This window comes from Podarcis gaigeae (assembly GCF_964106915.1).
Source record: "Podarcis gaigeae genome assembly, chromosome: 7".
Taxonomy (NCBI): domain Eukaryota; kingdom Metazoa; phylum Chordata; class Lepidosauria; order Squamata; family Lacertidae; genus Podarcis; species Podarcis gaigeae.
Window position 1 is genome coordinate 76569566 of NC_139683.1, and position 22117 is coordinate 76591682.

The window sequence follows — 22117 nt, forward strand, 5'->3', positions numbered from 1 at the left end:
TAGCACAGATGAAAAACTTAAATCATATTTCCTGATGAATAGCCTTTGGACTATAACATAACTTAAATAGAAAACTAGAAAGATTTTTTTTCCTCCAAAAGCATTTTATTTTAAAAATCCGATTTAAATAAAAAATATCCGATTTAAATTTAAAATAACCGATTTTTAAAAAAATAATTGATTTTTATCCACTCTTAGAAGACTACACCACCCTTCTAAAAGGAAATTAAGTCTGAGAGATGCCAGTTCAAGGTCACTCAGTGATCCTGAAGACTAAGAGGGGATTTCAGTCCAAGATTCTATTCACCAGGACCATAGGAAGCTGCCATATACCGAGTCAGACCATTGGTATATCTAGTTCAGTACTGCCTGCTACACTGACTGGCACTGACTAAAGCAGAGGGGCTCTGGGATCTTCTGCTCTTACCATTGGTTAATGGTACCAACCACAGAAGTCAGTTCTGCCCATATACCGTATTGGCCTGAATATAAGCATCACTCCCCCCCCCCCCCAATTCTGACCGTGAAAAGTTGAAGTGTGGCTTATATTCACGACCTTATGGTATGCAGCCAGGAGCGTGGGGCAAACAGTGCCAGGAGCGTGGCAAAGAGGCACCCACCCCACGCATAGTCCCCTCCACCCCATCCCACCCCCCATGTAGCCAGGAGTAGCAAGGAACAGAGCGGCTTATATAGTCATACCTCGGGTTACAGCCACTTCAGGTTGCGTTTTTTTGGGGGGTTATGGGCCGCCGAAACCCGGAAGTACCAGAACGGGTTACTTCCAGGTTTCAGCAGTCGCGCATGCGCAGAAGCGCCAAATTGCAACCCACATGTGCGCAGACACGCCGCTGCAAGTTGCAAACGTGCATCTTGCATGGATCACGTTTGCAACCCAAGCGTCCACTGCATTCAGATATTTTTTCTCTCCCCCCTACCAATTTTAAACGTGCGGCTTATATTCGGGTGCAGTTTATATTCAGGCCAATATGGTAGATTTGCCTGTTCTTAGCCACTTTACATAACGAAGGTGTTATATATTGAAGTTCTCACCCTGGGCCAGCAGGGGGATACTGTAGATAGTTATGCAAATGAAGAGTCGAAAGTGACATTCAGTGATTGGATAGTTTTAGAAAGTTGCTACAGTAACGCTGTACTGGAGCTCTATATAAGCAGGCTGACTGAGCCCTTCAGCTCAGTTCTGTTCTGGCCTCTGAATAGACAAGAGCTGTTTGAAGAATCGCTGTGTTGTCTGATATGTTCACCCACAACTTAACAGAAGGAATATCCATAAATCATCATAATTTATTATTTATACCCCGCCCATCTGGCTGGCTTTCCCTTCTCTGCCACGGCCATCATTATCTCGCAATTCCAGTGAAGTTAGTGTACTTTTTTTCTTCTTACTGGGACAGGTAACTCGAGACCTTAAAGGTGACCTTGCTTTTGAAAATGGAGATGTGCGAGTCGAGCACATCGTTTTCTAATTAAAGCCTTCTTTTGAAATGGCAACAATTTTATTACGGTGAAAATGTACACAGCTATGAAGGATTAAAGTCAGTTCGAGGCTTTTCAAAAGCTCTCCTTTTTTCTTTTTCTGTTTTACTGCTCTTGATTCTTGGAAGTGATTTATCTGCTTTCATGGTTGAAGAGAAGACATTTACAAGATTGGATTTGGGTGCCCGGGAAGCAATGTCACACTTGAATTTAAAGATTAGTATATTATTGTGAAAATTAAGAAAGGATTGCTTGCCCTGACAAGACAAGTTGGTTTTCTTATGAAGGCACTATTCCCTGCATGAATAAAGAGATCCATTTGCATCCCTAAAGGGAACATTCCCCCCTCTTTTTGTAACGTATTGTATTCTTCTCATTTACCATCTGAATGTGCTTGGGAATGACAAAACCTCAGTGAATTTAAACTTGTTTCAAGGGCTCACACGCCCAGCAAAGATTTATATCTCAATTATTTCAACATGATTTGGTAAATTAGATTTAAATAGCTGCCAACTTCTTGCATGGGATAAAAATGTCAGCTACTCTCTTCCGTACAAACACAGCTCTCAAAGTGGTCCCTTGTTCCTTCCTCATATAAGCACAATGGATAACTTTCCTCATTGCATTATGCATGCAATATGAAGGAAAATATATACTCTCTCCTGTATTTACAAGTTTATTCTAAACACAGGCAATAATTTTAAAAAATGCTGTTAGAATACCTAAAAAGAAATATTTCGCACAGTTTAACTGCCGCTCCTTTTATAGCAAGCAAACTCAGGAGAATTGGTCATAAAACTCTAAAGCGGAGAGTTTAAGAACATTTGGGAGTTGGCAGACACAAATGGGATTGTGGACATCTTCCAGATGGGTCAATTGCCTGGCAGAAGAGGACTTAAAAGGTAGTTTGCCTCAAACACGTCCTCCACTTTCTGGTTCAGAGATTGAGGGCCAAACATGTTATCCATGCTGTCTTAAAAGCCACATTCAGAAATATAATAGCCACGCAGGTCCTTGAATTGAATCCGGTACAAAGAGAGGGATTAAACTTTTCCCTCCGAGCCTTTTTCAATAAAGCACTCATTAATTCGTTCAGCTTCAAAAAGGCAGGGGACAGGACAAGACAGGGCTGATCAACTTGCTTCCATCTCCAAAGAGTGAACCTGATCAGATATAAAAACACACCCGGCACTTTCATGAACAAAGAATGGAATATGCAGAACTGGGAACTCCTGGAGATGCTAAGAGGTTCAGAACCTAAGGGGCAAACTGTCCGGCACACAAACCTGCTGTGCCAATGTGTACACCTAGATCAAATGGAGCGTCACAAAGATCTCCAGCAGATATTGTTCTGCCCGGTCCTGTTTCTTCCTAATAATAGCTCTTCAGGATCAGAATGAGGAAGGAACATAGGAAGCCACCTGTTACAGGGGCAGCCCTCTGGCTCATCTACCTCAGTATTATGTGCAGTGACAATTCAGGATTTTAGGTAGAATGGCTACCTAGCTATACCTAGAGATGCTGCTCCCATATGCATGCAGATCGAGACTGTTATGTACTGAAGTTGTCACCCTGGGCCAGCAGGGGGATACTGTAGATAGTTATGCAAATAAGGGATCGAAAGTGACGTTCAGTGATTGGATAGTTTCAGAAAATTGTTACAGTTACATTGTACTGGAGCTCTATATAAGCAGGCTGACTGAACCCTTCAGTTCAGTTCTGTCCTGGCCTGTGAATAAACAACAAGAGCTGTTGAAGAATCACTGTGTCGTCTGATATGTTCACCCACAACTTAACAAAGATGTCTGCCACTGACCTACAGACCTTTTCCCCTAAGTCAGTGGTGGCGAACCTATGGCACAGGTGCCAAAAACGGCACTCAGAGCCCTCTCTATGGGCATGCGCGCAGTCGCCCCACCGTGCTGGAGGTGGGAGGAGATTTCACACGTGCGTCCAAAGCCTGCAGCCCTGGTGGCGTAGCTTCCATGCTGGGGGTAGGGAAGAAGAGGAGGGCTGGGTTAGGGTAAGGAGAGGGGGGCATCATCGAAGCGGCGGCCTCCCCAGACAAAGGGAGGTGACTTGAGTTCAAAAAAAGAGAAAGAAATCCAAGACGGGAGGTGATCTCGCGTGGGAATTTGCGTGCGGGGCCTTTGAAACCTCCCGCGCTTTCTCGGGAAGGAAGCGTCTCCAAGGTCGGTGGGGTTTACTCCCGAGTAAGGGTGTGCAGAATAAGGAGGAGGTAAGCCGGGCAGGGACTCAAAGGGGGCAAGGTGTAGGCGAGGGAATTAAGAGCGACATGGTGGGCGACACTGGGGTGTGAGGGATGGGTGTCCTTTCTGGAGGGTTGTTTCCCATCATAAAGAGTACCTGAGGGGTGGCTCAACAGGACTTCAGCCAGCTGACTTCCTTTGGGGCTGATAGGGGTGCATGTAAACACGCTTGTGCAGGTTGCATTTTGCGATAAACAGGTGCTTAATTCTTAGCAGGCGGAAGGGTGACCCTTTTCGGGTCATGTGGCTTGTGTTTACCCTTTAATCCTGTGAATGTAGATGTTTACATGTGGAATAAGTATTGGAAGGGAGGAGGGTTCTTGGTTTGTTCTTGCTTTCATTCTGTATTTTGTGTTTTTCACCTTGTATTTTTATGTTTTGAGCTGCCCTGAGACCTGGACATGAAGGGCGGTGTGCAGATTCAATTAATGAATAAATAGAAGGGGCTTAAGAGAGAAAGGAACTGAATGTAGAGAAAAAGCACTGAGTTCTACCATAAAATTATAGATCAACAGCAAGATAACTTAATGAAGAATGTAATGCAATCACTTTCATGAAGGATTATTTATTACAACAGCAGTCATAAAGAAGAAACGTGAAACACACAGAAAAAATGAGATTTGCAGGTGAAATTGCCATGTTGGCACTTTGCAATAAATAAGTGGGTTTTGGGTTGCAGTTTGGGCACTCGGTCTCTAAAAAGTTTGCCATGGCTGACCTAAGTTATCTTCTTTTTAAACCCACCAGCTTCCTAGAGCACGGTGTGTGGCTCTCAGTAGCCATGATCCAAAGCCATGATCCTTGTGGATGAAGGAGCTGAGGCTAAACCACAGCTTGACTCCTCATCTTTGGCAGATGCAGTAGTAGAAACCCCGGGGGGGGGGGGGGAATCCAACTATTTATTTGCAAAGGGCCTTTGAACATATCCCCTTCTAGTGTCTCCCTTCTCCATCCGAGCACAAATCTGTGCTTTTCCTCTTTATCCCACAACCAGGAGGGAGGGAGAGACCCCTTACTACCCAAATGCTTTCCTCCCCCCCCTCCTTTGTTTAGATGTCAGTGGGAATGAGAAGCAAGAGGAAATGGCTCTGTGTATCTTTTACAGAACATCAGCATTCTAATAATGATGCAGAACTTCATTTGCCCCTTAATGGGCCGCTCTTTGTATTCGGTTTGCTCAGCAACAAAACTGGCAACTTGCGCTCCAGGCTGCATCTGAAGAAAATGCAGGGCAGGAGAAATGCAAATGAAGACCAAATTAACCTGCGTACACAAAGCCACTTTCCCCCTGCAGCTTTAAGCAAATTCTATGAGAACAGTAGTTAAAACTGGCAAAGGGTGCACAACTACATGGCCAGTCAGATGAACCCAATGAAATAAATACAGTGGTACCTCAGGTTAAGTACTTAATTTGTTCTGGAGGTTCATTCTTAACCTGAAACTGTTCTTAACCTGAAGCACCACTTTAGCTAATAGGGCCTCCTGCTGCCGCTGTGCCGCTGGAGCACGATTTTTGTTCTCATCCTGAAGCAAAGTTCTTAACCCGAGGTATTATTTCTGGGTTAGCGGAGTCTGTAACCTGAAGCGTCTGTAACCTGAAGCGTATGTAACCCGACGTACCACTGTACTGGTTAACCCTCTGCAATACAGTGGTACCTCAGGTTACATACGCTTCAGGTTACAGACGCTTCAGGTTACAGACTCCGCTAACCCAGAAATAATACATCGGGTTAAGAACTTTGCTTCAGGATGAGAACAGAAATTGTGTTCCGGAAGTGTGGCGGCAGCAGGTGGTCCCATTAGTGGTGCTTCAGGTTAAGAACAGTTTCAGGTTAAGTTTTTAATGTGTGACATTTTAATGTATTTTTCATTTTTGTTGGAAGCCGCCCAGAATGGCTGGGGAAACCCAGCCAAATGGGCGGGGTACAAAAAATTATTATTATTATTATTATTATTATTATTATTATTATTATTATTTCTGGGTCATGAGGTCAGCATGACTAAACGGCTCTGGCGCAATGGGACACTGTGATGGAAATGAGAGCGCACGGAAACGCCATTTACCTTCCCATCGCCGCAGTACCTATTGATCTACTTGCACTGGTGTGCTTTTGAACTGCTTGGTTGGGACAGAGCAATGGGAGCTCACCCCGTGGCAGGGATTCCAACTGCCGACCTTCTGATGAGCAAACCTAAGAGGCTCAGTAGTTTAGACCACAGCGCCACCCATATTCCTCTTTAACAAAAATGCTGGTTTGCACTCAAATGAAGTCAAGGGAGCTGCCCTCCCTCCCATCTCCTAAAAGGGGTTGAATGCACTTAAATTGTGCCTGTTGTACATGTCTGCATGTCGCACTAAGCCAAGGGTCCCATGGAGGTACAGCTGCTTTGCTTCTTAGGTTTAGCACAGCATGGTAAGCTAAGCCAAGACATACCATTTGAACCTGGGATGGTGGTCAAAGCCTCTCCTCCTTAACCATGTTCTATAGCCAAGGTTTGTCCTGTGGTTACAGGGTTCCTGGGTTTGGATACTGCTAAGTCAAACCTTGGTTTAAGCTGCCATGCTAACAAACAAAAAAAGCCCAGAGAGGAAGAGAGCTCTTCGCCAGGAGCCAGCAGGTTAATAAACTATACTCTGGCTTACCACACCCTGCAAATGGGTGGGCCACACCGCAATAAAACGATCAGAACAGACATATGAACTCTAACGTTTTTGAAAACGCTGGCAGCGTTAAGATAAATTCAACAGTGTAAATAAGTCCTGTTGGATGCAATAATGGAAAACTGATTGGTAATAGTTTTTGTAAAATATGCAGAGATATGTAAAATGAGCCATGGAAAGAGAAGAAGGGAAGTCATTGGTATCTTAAGTATGTTTATCTGAAATTGTAAAACAGAAAATTTAATAAAAAATCATTATTATTTAAGAATAATAACCATCATCATATTAAAAAAGAACTATAATGTTTAAAAAGTTTGGTGGGAGATATATTATTATGTATACCAGAATTTCACTGTCTTCATCCCTTAAATATTAGAAGATACTGATTTCTTATGAAATATATGACTTATGTGACTAACCATGTCTGGAAGCTAGATTGCTCAGTGTGGGAGAAATCTGCTCCTCCGGTGGTTAGAAGCAACAGAAGCAGGATGTTTATGTGTGTTTAATAATAATAATAATAATTTTTTATTTATACCCCGCCCTCCCCAGCCAAGGCCGGGCTCAGAGCGGCTTACAAGCAATAATAAAAACAAGATGAATGGTTACAACTTAAAAACAAAAATAAAATACATTAAAATAATGGAACATTAAAATATTAAAATGTAGCCTCATCGCAGGAGGAGAAGGAAAAGAAAGGGGGGGGAAAGAAAGAGAGAGGGAGGGAATGAAATTGGCTCCAAGCCAAAGGCCAGGCGGAACAACTCTGTCTTACAGGCCCTGCGGAAAGAAATCAGATCCTGCAGGGCCCTGGTCTCATGAGGCAGAGCGTTCCACCAGGCCGGAGCCAGAGTTGAAAAGGCCCTGGCTCTGGTTGAAGCCAATCTAACTTCTTTAGGGCCTGGGACCACTAGGGTGTTGTTATTTATGGACCTTGAGGCTCTCCGTGGGGCATACCAGGAGAGGCGGTCCCGTAGGTACGAGGGTCCTAGGCCGTGAAGAGCTTTAAAGGTCAAAAGCAGCACCTTAAATCTGACCCTGTACTCCACCGGGAGCCAGTGCAGCTTGAAAAGCACTGGGTGAATATGCTCCCATGGCAGAGACCGCGTGAGGAGCCTCGCTGCAGCATTCTGTACCCGCTGGAGTTTCTGGGACAGCTTCAAGGGCAGCCCCGCATAGAGCGAATTACAGTAGTCAAGTGTGTTTGAGTGTGCCGACACTTAGGTGGCAAAGACTGCATTTATTCTGAGAGTCCTAGCATTTAGAACAATGAATCAAGGTTAGCTATCCTTATTTACAGACCAGAAGATTCTCTCTCTTCCTGCTTCCTCCCTGCAAGCAACCAGCATTCAAATTCCCAAGGGCTCTGAATAGATCAATTCCTGAAGATGCTGGAAATTAAACCCAAGGTCTTATGCATGTGCTCTACCACTGAAAAACAAATCTCAGGATACGACCCTGAGTTAAGCAGTTTTAAGTTCCAGCAATTTCAGCCTGAGAGTTTAGCATGTCTTTAAATCTATCCCTACTGATTTTTCTTTTCCTTTTGCAAGTTGATAAATATGAAAAAGGGGCCCTCGGAGTGATTTAAGTAGTGAATCCTCGCTATAAACACTTGCTTGTTTAGATGATGTAATTGTTCTAAGAGTGTGGCAGTATAACTCAAATCTCTTATTTAAAGACATCGTCTGAACCCTTTTCAGCACCATTAATCTTCTTCCTTGATTTGAACTACTATGGTTCAGCCTGGCTTCTGGAAAAAAAACAGGATAAGTTGGTGCTTGTTCTTAATCAAGAGTCTCATTAATCTGATTAATTAGACGGGCCCTTCACTCATCCTTAAGTCTCGACAGCTGTTCCTTATCTGCTTGAGGTCTTTACAGCCCTGAAATGAAACTCCTTGCGTAAGAACCCCTTCTCATAAGACATATGTGAATGCCTTGACTTCTTAGAGCGAAGCAATATCGCTAATTATGGCTTCAGTACTGCAGAAGTGCTAAGAACCCCATCTTTACCTCTCCTGGGAAGCATGATGAATTGATGGCGCTGAACAGAGTGCTTACATTTCCCAAGCTCTGCTTTTCACAGCACTGTTTGTTTCAGTCCAAGCCAGGGCAGCACACTATAGTCCTGGTCCCCAGTCAAACTGCCCTCCCACAATCTCAATTTTGAAGTAATCTGGAAGGATTTTCTTCAGTATTTTGGAGTAACCAGCTGAGAGTATGGAAAGTTACCTGCTTCTTCCCTGTGCTGTTTCGGAGAATGGAGTCCATGTTTTGAGATGGACCCATCTTTGCAAGGGACTTCTAAATTTTGTTTTCATTTTTATAAATCTTTCAGCCTTTGCAGTGACAGCAAAAGTTGTCAAACGCTCATGACTTATATTCAAAGTTCCAGTTAGCCAGTCAATTACACCCCCCGCTAACAGGATATTTTGTAAGCTATATGAAACGCAACAAGGGCATTCTAGTGTTCTCTCTCCCCATAGAGACTAAGCAAGCTGAGTCCTCATTTGACTGTTTCTGCTTAGGGGGTTGTTGTTTTTAATGTGCTTTTTGCAAACCTTGGAGTCCTCCTGAGCACGTCAATGCTTGCCCCTTCTCCAAACTTCTTTCTTACTGGTTACAATCCTGTCAGAACACTCCAACAGAGTTCACTATTAGGAGTGCTATGGCAAGTTTCTTCACATGATTGCTAAATGCTCCACCTCCCAGTCAAGATTTGTGGTGGCATGCAGGGCCGGATTTAGGTTTTATGAGGTCCTAGGCTACTGAAGCTAATGGGGCCCCGTATATGTCCTGCTGTCCTTTGTCAACAGCAATTTGTCGCTTTTTTGTGTTGAATATATGCTATATGGTAATTTATGGACCTAATAGGTATCTAAAGCCATTTGAACATAACAAAATATGTATTTTATCAAAGCAATTGTTGAACCGAAATGCAATTAAGAAGTATATTAATAGTGAAATACAATTCAGAAGAAGTATATTAATAGTGAAATACAATTAAGAAGAAGTATATTAATAGTGAAATAATTATTAAGCTCTAACTGTATGTAGGTTTTATTTTATTTGTTTTTTTATCTTATATTTTGGAAATGTTCATCGAGTTGTTGTTTTTCCCTTTAAACTTTTTTGGGGCCCCAAAGAGAGTGGGGCCCTTAGCTATAGCTTGTTTAGCTTATACGTAAATCCAGCACTGGTGGCATGAGAGGGCAGGGAGAAATGCAGACATAGCCACTGCCCAGGAATTTATTTCTTATTTTTAAAATCTGTATACTGCTCTTCATCCAAAGATCTCAGGGCGGGTCACAGCATGAAAATACAAGATAAAAACACAAAAGACATAATAAAAACAAGAAGAGAAGGCAAAAATGGAACAATAACACCCCACAGCACATTTAAATAGATATAGGATGTTGATCAGCCAAAGGCCTGGTTGAGGAGGAATGTTTTCTCCTGGCGCCTAAAGCTGTATAATGAAAGTGCTAGGCGAGAGCATTCCAGAAATGGGGAGCCACTGCAGAAAAGGCCCTTCTCGTGTTGCCACCCTCCAGACCACTTGTGGAGAAGGCACATGAAGAAGGGCCTCAGATGGTGATTGTGGGGTTCAGGTAGGTTCATATGGGGAGAGGCAGTCCTCCACCCAACCCTTGTTTTGTGTGCCACACATTATGGACCACAGGCCTACGAAGGACAGCAAGTTGTTTCCTAGAGGGGCCAACCAGATGAATATGGGAAGCCCGCAGCAGGACATAAGCAGTCAACAGCCAGCAGACATGGCCGCTGCGTTTTGTTGCAGGAAATTCCTCTCTCTGGGGCAGGAAAATTGCCACCACAACCAAAACCGGGCTTTCAAAGAGGAGCTGTTTCTATGTGTACTGGTTTCTTCCAGGCATGTCCAGCTCCCTCGCTGCTACCCAGAAAATATGCTCTCACCTCTCCAAATGCAGTCAGGTGACTTCGCAGTGAGCAAGAACAAATAGGGAGATGAGTAATGAACCAGACCAAGTCAGCAGATAATCTTCAAGTGATTCAGCTCCGTCGCTGCAAGTTCTTACGCAACCACTTTTTCTAGCGCCGGGAGAGCAAAAATGCGCGGCGGCTGCCAGCACGAAAACCGAACTATAGTACCACTCCTGTCCACACATTAAACCCTTTGCTTTTAAGGAGGTGACTTACTCCAGCAATCCCTATGGTTTGCGAGCACTCGCAATAATATTCAGGAGTTTGTAAGTGCTTTTCAGTGCTCAAAGTGCTTTGCACAGATGGTCTCCGTAATCTTTAAAACCGCTCTTTAAAGGCGGGTCAGCATTACTGTTTCCACACAGCAGAGGAGGCTATGGCAGGCTAATGATGGCATGCCAAAGGCTACTCAGTGAGCGCAGGCTTGAGGTGAAATGTGAGCTTTGTTGCTCATAGTTCACACTTAGCCTCTACGTTATACTTAACACCAGGTGCACACACAATTTCTATCTCACACACACAGGTGGAAATGAATATTTTGCTATTTTCCCCAGTGAAAGGCCCGTTTCAGCACCACAAAGTGATGAACCCAAAGCTCGGTGCCCGTGCTTCAAAGCCCTATATTTCATTTCACTTCAGCTAGGGTGATACAATGGTTAGAATGCAGGATCAGGAGCGACCTGGGTTCAAATCCTGCTAAGGCTATGAACCAGCATTGCCTACCTCAGGTTTGTTGCGAGGGCAAAACCGGGGGCGAGGGGAGAGAGAGGACCGTGTGTTATGCTCTGAGCTCTTGGTTGGGAGAGTGGGATTTTAAAAAAGCATTAATACATAAATCAAAAGAAACAGTCATGCGATGATTGATGCCTTACCGTCAAAGACAGGGCCATGCAGACAAAGGTGAACTTCTTGATATGCGTTGCTGTGACGGTGCTGCTGGTATTCACCAATTTATTGCTGGGGTTATTCTAGGGTGAAAAGGGAGAGAAAGACAGACATTAGCCTTCTAGAAAAGCGGCAAAAGCAGCAGTGAGGCTGCAACCTGAAACCCACTTTCATGCGGCTAAGCTCTATTGATTTCAGTGGGGTTTACTTCTGTATAAGCATGCAGAGGGTTGTGGTGTGAATCATAGAAAACAGCTGGTTTCCTGGAGCATCAGCTTTCCTGGCAATAAACTAGGAGCATCTCATTAGCTGGCTTTTGCTTACAGAATGAATAACGTGGTCCCCAAATGCTATTGTGTTTATAGCATGAAGAAGAGGAGGAAAAACCTGGCTGAAATTCTGATTATTGCAGATACTGGCCACAATCCAGTGATGCTGCTCTGTAGGTACTTGCAGAGCTCTACAATTACTGGGAATTGAAATGAAAAGCATCTTATATGCTTGCATTTGCCACAGTCCACACTGAGGAACCCACACACATGCAGGTCTCTGGATTTCAGCTGTGGGCTGCCTCACAGGCATTTGGCAAGCGACAAGCAAATGAAGTTTGCATTCTAGATATTAAAGTGCAAGCTTGGGTTTTTGCAGTGCCATAAACAATAATACAGACCCAGTAGACTTGTGGTTTGGTTGGTCGTAGTCAAATGGGCACAGCTTCGAAACAGGATTTTTACAAGGGACGGCAGGATATAGTTCCATGTCAACAACCACAGTGCAGATTGGCTCAGAGTTCATTAACCTGCCCTGTTTGTCCAAAATTTGAACTTCCTAGCTCTTAATGGAAGTTTAAACAAGCAATCCTTGTGGTCTGAAGCAGGAAGATGCTACTGCAGATGCTGATCACACTGCAAGCTTGTTTTTTTTCCTTTTTTCCTTTTCTGTTTAAATAAATATATTGCTCCAGGAATACAGCTTGGTACAAGCTGATCCAAATCACTGTGGCAGCTCTTGAGTCATTACACCCCCAATTAGCAAAGGAAGCAACCTACAGAAACAGCCTCCGAACACCTGGTTCCTTTTCACTCTAATGATCTGTACACAAGTTAAGGGATTCAATGTTCTGTCCTGCACAGAGATTCCACGTATCGCTATGCAAACATCAAACCCCGTCTCCCTCCCCAGAGCCCACCCTCAATCTACATGTGCAGATGTCGTTTCCGTAAACAGCAAAAAGCAGAATGTAGCTGAAGTCGTGGAATCTTCAACAGGATCTGTCAATGAAGAACTACAGCTAAAAGGCATAGAAGGAGTAAGAAATTTCAAGTGTGCTACTGAAATCTTCCTTACTCACCGCTTCCTCGTTCTTTTCATCCAAAGAATGAGTCTCGTAGATTAGGAAAAAAGAGGGACCAATGGGTATATAAAGGCTGCATACACAGCATACGTTGAAAAGCACATTGTTTTCCCCAAATAATCTTCTCAGCGCCCTTATCTAACTATAGCTCCAGGGATCCTTTGCAGGGATATGCGAACCCTTTGCTTTAAATGTATGCTCTGGGCCCTGTGAAAATCTTCCTTATTGAAAGTTGGCTATCTGACCTTTAAGCAACCATGGGCATGTTCTTTGCCGATGCCCAAGGAATATAACAGGGGAATCTCAATTGCTTGTGGTTGGCTTAGGTAAGTGGAAGTATTAGCATTCAGGGAGGTAGGGAGGAAGGGAGAGATGTATGCCAATCAGGCCATTAAGGACGAAGGAAACAGCTTGGAGCTGGAGAGCAAGGAGTTGAAGGACCACCTCCAACCTGTTCTTCATCCAAACTTCTGCCAGGTTGAGACTAGCTCAATGTTTTTTGGGCTTCCCATGCACAATGGGACACTAGTGCTCCCGATGACATCAAAGAAGATCCTGGGGCATATTCTTGATTAGCACAGGAAACTGGCCGTGCTAAAATTCGATTCTGGAGGAGTGGTGGGCTCCTGGCATAAACTGGGGGGGGGGTGTCCTGAAATGCCCCACAATTATCAGAAGCTTCTGGAGTTGTACTTTCAGAGCAAGGTAAAGGTAAAAGTAAAGGACCCCTGGACGGTTAAGTCCAGGCAAAAGTGACTATGGGGTTCCAGCACTCATCTTGCTTTCAGGCTGATGAAGCCGGTGTTTGTCCACAGACAGCTTTCCGGGTCATGTGGCCAGCGTGACTAAACCGCTTCTGGCGCAATGGAATACTGGGACAGAAATGAGAGTGCACGGAAACGCCGTTTACCTTCCCGCCGCAGCGGTACCTACTGCTCTACTTGCACTGGCGTGCTTTTGAACTGCTGGTTTGGCAGCAGCTGGGACAGAGCAATGGGAGCTCACCCCATTGCGGGGATTTGAACCGCCAATCTTCTGATCGGCAAGCCCAAGAGGCTCAGTGGTTTAGACCACAGCGCCACCCGCGTCCCCACTTTCAGAGCACACATATCCAGGGGCTTTCACATCCAGGTAATCTTTTGATGCCTCATGCAAGGCCAAAATTTGGTGCCCCCAAATGGATCTTCTGAATTTTGCACCACCTCAGCTCAGCCTGCACTGCCCTACAACCTGCACTGACACATGCAAGTCGCATCAGTTTGGAGTTGCACGCTGCTTCCAGCATGGAGCTGCCCCCTGAATTGTGCTTTCCAACTCCCAATGGCAAGCAGTTCCCTGTGATAATTCTCCCTGCAGAAAGAAACCAACTGGAGGACATCATCTCCTGGCTATTACAGAAATCCAACAGGCCCAAGAGATGGCGACAGCGGCGTAGCGTGGGTTGTCAGCACCCGGGGCAAGGCAAGTAACTTGCACCCCCTACCCCCTAACCATGGTCATTAATACTGACGGCTCTACTCTGGGGCAAACTCCGTGGTGACTGCTGCCCTCCGTGGTGTTGTTTTTGCAATTAAAGGACCCCTGCCTCAAATAAAGCATCTTGGGGATTGGGGACTGGGATTTGCCAAGGGAGCTGGGAATTGCAGTTCAGTGGCGGGTCAGGGGGAGAGGGTCCCTTCAGCGTCTGGGTGCCGCGGGCCCCTTTGCGCCAAGACGCGCATCTTTGGGCGTCGCGGCGCAGCCTTCTCGGTCTCCCGGCCCGGCTAGCCCCGACGCGGCTTCTTTCTGGCGCGGGGAGGGGGCGCCTCTGGGGCCAGTGCGTCGGCCGGCCTCCAGGGCGGGTGGGCGGTCTTGGCGCGCAGGCACTAGAGCGCAGGTGGCTCCGGCTGGGCGCTTCATTCGCCGCCGGTGGCGCGTTTGGCGGGCTGCGCGCGTCCAGACAGCGACCCGAGCCTGGGCGGCGTGGCGCTTGGTGCCGGAGCCTCCGCCCGCAGCGCCCCGTCGGGAGACAAGGCCGGAAGGAGCCTCGAGCCGGCTGTCGGACGCGGCTGAAGCAGCCAGGGCGGCATGGCAGGCAGCGGCTCCTCAGCGACTCCGGAGGCAGCGAGCGCGCCCCCCCCAGAAGTTGCGCCCGGTGCGGCCGGCCCCCCTTGCACCCCCCACGCTACGCCACTGGATGGTGATGCCAAACTTACAGATAGACAGATGGGTGAACTCATCAACAGTATTTTATAGAATCGAAGAAGTGTAGCACTGCACAGCACAACAGCAACAACAAAACTACCTTGGAAGTTTCCTAGAATCTAGAAATCTGACTCATTTTCTATACGCTTCACACGCTTATAAAACTGACACATGGCAAGGATGCATCTGAAAGAGAAGCGAAGGGTTTGCTCTCATCAAAGAAAACAAGCTCACCTTGTCAAAAGCAGGATAAACAGCTCGAATTTCTGTCAACCAGCCATATGGCATGTGCCCTACTGGATATGTAGCTGTCAGAATTGCCACCGCCTATGGCAGAAGGGGGGGGGGGGAGAGAGAACATTACAGGTCAAATCCTTGGAAAAACTCGTAAGGGTTGCCTCTCGCTCAAGATTCACATTATCCTGTGAGTTACACCAGTAACATTTTAGATGGTCAAGCAAGAAAATGGTTCCTGCACAGAAGAGACAAAAACACTAGCTTATGAACACACTCTTTCTCTTGTTTCTTCTTTGTTTATTGTTCCCTTTCCATGATAAAATAATAATGGTCTTGGTATGCCATCTTAAGACTGAATGAAATATAAAGCATTTCCTTTGTGTGTGAAAAAATGTTAATAGAGAGGGTTGGGGTTTTTTTTAAAAAAAGGAATAGGCTGAGCTCTCCTCAGTATTATATGTAGATATTAATCCTAAAACCAGAAAAGGAGGGAAACAATTTAAGACAATTTTTAGCTCAGCTCTGTTTTCACCAAGATTACTTGGTTAACCATGGTTAGCTTCAAACCAAAGTTTGCAACCAGCATCATTTAAATGACTTGGAAAGCCCGGTTAAAGCTATTTGTTTGTTTAAAACACTTCTATACCACCCTTCATTGAAGCTGGTTCCAAGCGGTTTACACAACTGTGTCACAGAAATGAAAACACACAATTAAAAACAAAAGCAAGTAGAGCCCTGTTCAGATGTGAGGGGTGGGTGTGGCTGCGGGTAAGATAAATATGCGAGAAAGGGCGGGGAGAGAGCGCTGTTAGCTCCACCCCCTCTGGCACATCACTATCCCTGAGTTTAAAGTCCTCCACGAATTTGAGGATGAAGTTCTGAAGCAGGAAGAAGCAATCTCATCCAATATGGGGTGCTATGCAGTTAGGCCTGTGAAGCGCAGAGGAAGCATTCCCAAATATGAAGCAGTTCTGCCCCTGCTTCAAACCTCTGTCCTCAAACTCTAAAACATAGCTGTCAACTTTTCCATTTTCTTGCGAGGAATCCTATTCAGCGTAAGGGAATTTCCCTTTAAAAAGGGAAACGTTGACAGCTATGCTCTAAAAGTGATAATGGTCTTGAATATGAGGGGGCACAGCCTAGCGCAGGGGTCTGCAACCTTTAAGACAAAAAGAGCCACTTGGACCCATTTCCGAAGAAAAAAAACTGGGAGCTGCAAAACTCGTCATTATAAAAATAACTTTTTTGTCACTTTTTTATTATTTTTTTGTTTGACCCCTCAAAATTACTCCTCCTCATAGAAATAAACGTTAAATTAACAAGTTACCTTTTTGTGTGTGTGTGTGCTTCACTCCCCTTCAAAACAGTGACCAGTGTACATGCCCCCTTTCAATGTAGTGACCACCATACATGCCCCTTACAATGTAGCGGGCGGGCGGGAAGGTGATGTCGGGACGGTGCGTGACTAACGCAAGCATCGCCCCATGCGACGTCACAGCCAGTACAGCGCCCGCCACAGTGGGGAGTTTTTATAATTCAATAAGTAAAGAATTATTTTTAAATGCCCAGAACTTAAAAGCTTGAGAAAATAGGAAAGAGTTTTGCCTGCTGCTCAAAAGATAGCCATGTAGGCACTAGGGCACAAACCATATTTATGAATTATGGTTCATAGCACAAATACTGTTGCAGAGCGAACACTGAACAGTGGCTAGCATCGAAAAGTGAGGGAGATTTGCACAGAATTATGCTCAGGGAGAACAAACTTATGACATATTTCCCATTTTAGAACCATGGTTAGAAGATTACCGTATTTTTTGCTCTATAAGACGCACCAGACAATAAGATTCACCTAGTTTTTGGAGGAGGGAAACAAGAAAAAAGATATTCTGCATATCAGAAGCCAGAATAAAAAGAGGGATCGCTGCGCAGTGAAAGCAGCGATCCCTCTTGCTGTTCTGGCTTCTGGGATAGCTGCGCAGCCTGCATTCGCTCCATAAGACGCACACAAATTTCCCCTTACTTTTTAGGAGGGGAAAAGTGAGTCTTATAGAGCAAAAAATACAGTACATCTGTACTTGGCCAAATCTAAGCCAAATGCAGCACCTGACCAAAAAATCCAGGAACAAAGTAAAACATGCAAACTCATTATTTTTCATAGAGTTCCTTCTTTTCTCCTCCTGCCAAAATCAAGGGCTACTGGCAGCACCATGTACAGAAATTTGCAGTGCACTCAGCTTGTGCGCTGGCAGGCTTATCCGATTGTTGGCACTGCCAGCGCTTTCTCTTTCAGTAGTGATGCTTTCAGAAACGGAAGCGAAAAGAACAAACGGACAATAGGCACTAATGAAGTCAGCTATCAGCTGATAGATAATATGAGAAGTATTTGCTTTTGAGTGAATGCATTCTTTGCACTTAGCAATTGAAACCACGTTAAAGAGGTATGCTTAAAATATTAATTGCACAAACATTTCGGGCAGTAACCGGAAAATGTGCAATTAAGTATTTCCAGGTGCTTGAGCTCTGAAGTTCAACTACACGATACAATTCTATATACTTCCTCTTATTCTACTTTAAATCACAAGAAGAAATATACATAAAAAGACCATCACCTTAATGTTTATTAAGTTGTCAGGAATATAATCCTATAATAAGGGTGGTGCATATTCGGTGATTCTGCAAGTGTGTGGAATTTAGAAGTGAGGGGAAATATACTAAGAATCTGAGCTTTGTTGCTTTAAAAAAAGAAACTTTCTAGCTCATATGGCCTGCAGTTATAGGTTTCCAAACATCTGGGCAATATCTGGTAAAATCTTACCCCCTCCCTCTGCAATATGTGAGCCACTGAAGTATGGTACGATTATATTCATTTGTTTGTTTGTTTGTAAAGTGCCTAAAATTACAATATGCAGTATAAAAGATTCAACACAATACAGGCGCCTTGCTCACAACTTGGCCATGTGGGAGGGACCAATAATATTGACTTGCCTGCAGAATTAACACCTTCAGGGACTTTTGATTTTCATAAAAGAGTACTGTGCAATTAACCCAGCCCATGTAGTTGTGCTATTCCCATTTATGCCCATGGGATCTTGCCATATTGATGCAGCTCCAGTGGTTTAAGGTATGCATACAGAGAGGTCTCAGAATTTGGGGAGGAGGGTTTTTAAACATTTTTGGCCAGGTATTACATCTAAATGTTCCTTGCACAAGCCGAAATGCACTTACACTTGCGCTAGAGGAGAGTATGCCTTTTCCCTCCACTGACAGTCCGCCATATTTTGAAACATGCCGTTCAAAACACGTCACTATACCCTCAGAACCAGCAACACAGATGGCATTGGGTGATGCGGCAGGAAGCAGAAGACGACGGTTCCGTAAGTGCAACACCACTCACAGTTCTCTGAATCTCGCCCAATAACGTTGCTCACACAAGAGATGAGTCAGCGAAGAATCAGACTCTAAATGAGTGTCTTTGTTTTGCTTTCTGAGTTACCAAATACTCTGTTGAAGATCTGAGAAACTGGGGGGAAACAGTAATGCTCGGCTAATGGCCAAAGAAAATATGGACAGAACTCTGTTTCTCTCTTCCTTCATGTTTTAAAATAATAATAAAAAAATCAGACTCGAATGGCAGTAGTGGGCAGGACAGACGAATGAGGTTTCCTTTTTTTCTATCCATGGGGAAAGAGACATGGGGTCCGTGTATTTTGTTAGGTGAAAAATGTCTGGAGGGCGAAGGGTTGAGCAGCCGCGACCCACTTTCAATTCCTCCACTCAGGACGGCAGTTGGCTGAGGCTGCTTACGTTTCTAAAAGTAAAAATGCTGAGGAAAAATAATATAGAAGTCCATGTAGCAGCTAGTTTGGCCCTTAAGTCGTGACAGCGGTGACAGAAAATGCTACAGTTTCAGAAGCAGTTGGGAAAGATGCTCAGACTTAGGGAAAAAAACTTCACGTAAAAGTCTGCAGGTTTCTTTAATACCCTGGGGAAGTTGGCATTTAACAACAGAAGAATGAATTTCTAAAGAACCAGGAAAACAGAGACAGCTGGAGAGGGAACTGGGCCCTCTACTTTTCTGAATAAATACAGGGAAAACAAGGATTCCTACCTCTGTAGCTGCAGAGCTGCCACCCAGATCTCTGGATACGAAGAGGTTGACGATTGGCCGGCTGATTCTCTGAGTAGCCAAAATTAATGCCAAAGGCCACCAGAAACTGAGCATCTTTTTTATTGTAGCATCTCCCTGCGGGTAAAATGAGAAAATACAGTCCTTGTGAATGACAGAACTTGAACGCAGTAATAACACTAAAATACAATAACCTATTAAACATTAAACGCTTCCCTAAACAGGGCTGCCTTTAGATGTCTTCTAAAAGTCTGGTAGTTGTTGTTCTCTTTGACATCTGGTGGGAGGGCGTTCCACTGGGCAGGTGCCACTACCGAGAAGGCCCTCTGCCTGGTTCCCTGTAACTTGGCTTCTCACAGCAAGGGAACTGCCAGAAGGCCCTCGGCGCTGGACCTCAGTGTCCGGGCAGAACAATGGAGATGCAGTCAACAGAATAGCTAAAGTATCTCCTTTCTAAATGTTGGCTATGGTATGTGCAAGCACAAAGAAGAGCAAGGAAACACATAAGCATGCATATATCACCAGCCAGTAAGTTAAAAAGAAGATATACCGTATTTTATGCTCTATAACACTCACTTTTTCTCTCCTAAAGAGTAAGGGGAAATGTGTCTTATGGAGCGAATGAAGGCTGTGCAGCTATCACAGAAGCCAGAACAGCAAGAGGGATTGCTGCTTTCGTTGCGCAGCAATCCCTCTTGCTGTTCTGGCTTCTGGGATTCAGAATATTTTTTTTCTTGTTTTCCTCCTCCAAAAACTAGGTGCGTCTTGTGGTCTGGTGCGTCTTATAGAGCAAAAAATACGGTAGATTTTATAGATGTAGATTTTAGACTATGTCATTTGGATTATTTCAGCACTGGGCTTTCTTCATGAGAAAAAGTGTTCTGGCACCTAACGAAAGTACTATCTGCAACTATGGATTTAAGAAGTGCCATATTTTTTATGATATACACTCCTGCAAGGAAGCATTTGTAAAGGTATGTGGCTTTGAGTGACTCAGAAATGGTCCTGCAACTATCTGTGTATTTCCTTGGCTCTATGCTAATCATGCTGACATCTTAAAACAACAGCACAGAAAGAAATGTGTTGTTGTTTTTTTTCTAAATCCAGTACTGAACTTCACTACACTGAAGAAAATACTGTGTTTACAAGAAATGGCCAAGAGAGAGGCTATGGCACGAGGATTGCAATTAGCAGAGACAAGGCAGCAACATAAATACCATATATTTTGTATAAAATATCAGGGCATCGTCACAGCTTCCATAGGATGTAGGAGAAGTAAGTTAAACTGGCAATTAATTGCTGCCAAGTAATGAGTATAGCATTGTTGTGCAGGTTACCCTTAGCATAATAATAATAATAATAATAATAATAATAATAATAATAATAGGCAGTGTGTTTTGGGGGTGTAAAAGGAGGTGCCGGTACTTATTTATAAATGAAGTTTATAACCTTAGCAACCCCTTAGCGGGGTGCATTGTAAGCCTGTTAAGCAGCAATTAAACTGCCAATTAACAATTAACAATTAGCAATTAACAATCACTTTCAAAAGCTTTCCCCTGTTGTCTAGCAAATGGAGAGCCTTGTTTTTCAGTTCTGGTCTTTCACATGATACTGAAGGGGTACAGTTAGGGTTACCCCAGAAAGCCCTAAAAAACTGTTTGTGAATTCCCCCCCTCCAGCCAGGCCTCGGCGTACGCATTTTAAAAACTGCATTTCCCTCTAAGACAAAAAGCATGAGCTAAGCAGTCCTCTCTGTAGCATAAACGCTATAACAAACCCATAGCTGAGAACAGTAAAGCTTTTCGCTTCCCAGATCCAAGATAACCTTGTCCTGGTACATTGATTTGCAACATACTTCCAGGAACAGAGCCAGAGAACGAAAAGCAACATTTCTATGTAAGAATCTGTGAAGGGGGAGAGGAAAAAAGGGGTTTGAAAAAAGGATAAAACCTGCTTGTAAAATGTTTTCGGTGCGGCCTGTCTTTGGTGAACTGAATCACACAGGTGCCTCTGTCCCCTCCCAGATGGCAGAATAAAACGCTCTTTCTCTGGATTAACCCCTTGGTGTTGTTTGGCTCCTTTTGTCTCTGCTCGGGTGCAACAATTATTCCTCCCCATTGATTAAAAAGGCTACAATATAAGTGTATGCGGGCAGATGAGCAAGTAGTTTAAAGTAAACAGGGCCAGTGGTTTTTAGGTTCTGCTTTGCAATCCTGGTGTACTGGACGTAATCATATAGCAAGATCGACAAATGCATCAAAACATACCCCCATCTCTGGCCCGCTACTGTCCGGAATAATATCATGTATGTTTCTGTAGTAGCCCAAGCATAAGGTGGTACATCGGACAAGGGCTCCCATGTACAACGACAAGATAGGGATGAGGAGGGGCTCTCTGCACTCCAAATGACTGTGGAGCAAAATGGCTACAAAAACAACCTGTCAAGAGAAAGGGAAAGAAAGACTGGTTATGAAAACAAGATTCTGAATTCTGATGTGAAAACTAAATAGTTTTGGACACAGTCATAGTGTTCAGAACATAATGCAATTCTTAATTATTATTCAGAGGTCTTTGCTGGAAATGCATGTTCAATTCTGGAAATTCTCCAGTCCTCTAATTTCAAGAAACTACTTATTTTGATTTTCTATTATAAATATGTAAGAGAAGCTTCTGAGTCAGTCCCCCCCCCCCCAATAAACTTATCTGAAGAAGCCAACGATTTCATTAATTTGAGAGGAGGCTATGAAGACGATAGCATTTTCTTTAGATGTTAGGAGCTTATTCATCAAGGGCTACGGGTATGGCTAGAAGGCCCTAGATTATTATTTTTTAAAAGAAATATAGAGATAAAGGGTATCTATAATAAGACTGTATTATATGCAGTATGAGGGAGAAAATGAATGGAATTCAGAAGTGGCCTTGAACTATATGTTCCAA

General features: G+C 44.2%; 1 protein-coding gene across 2 annotated transcripts in view; it reads right to left on the minus strand.

The window, feature by feature from the left end:
* ANKH (ANKH inorganic pyrophosphate transport regulator) overlaps nt 1-22117 on the minus strand; it is a 134647-nt gene that overhangs the window by 12948 nt on the left and 99582 nt on the right. For both annotated transcript variants that reach the window (XM_083747330.1, XM_083747331.1), the window contains exons 5-8: nt 21448-21618; nt 19163-19297; nt 15052-15144; nt 11267-11362 (exon numbers count right to left, since the gene is read on the minus strand). In XM_083747330.1, the coding sequence (XP_083603456.1) occupies nt 11267-11362; nt 15052-15144; nt 19163-19297; nt 21448-21618 (495 nt within the window). The remainder of the gene's footprint in view (nt 1-11266; nt 11363-15051; nt 15145-19162; nt 19298-21447; nt 21619-22117) is intronic.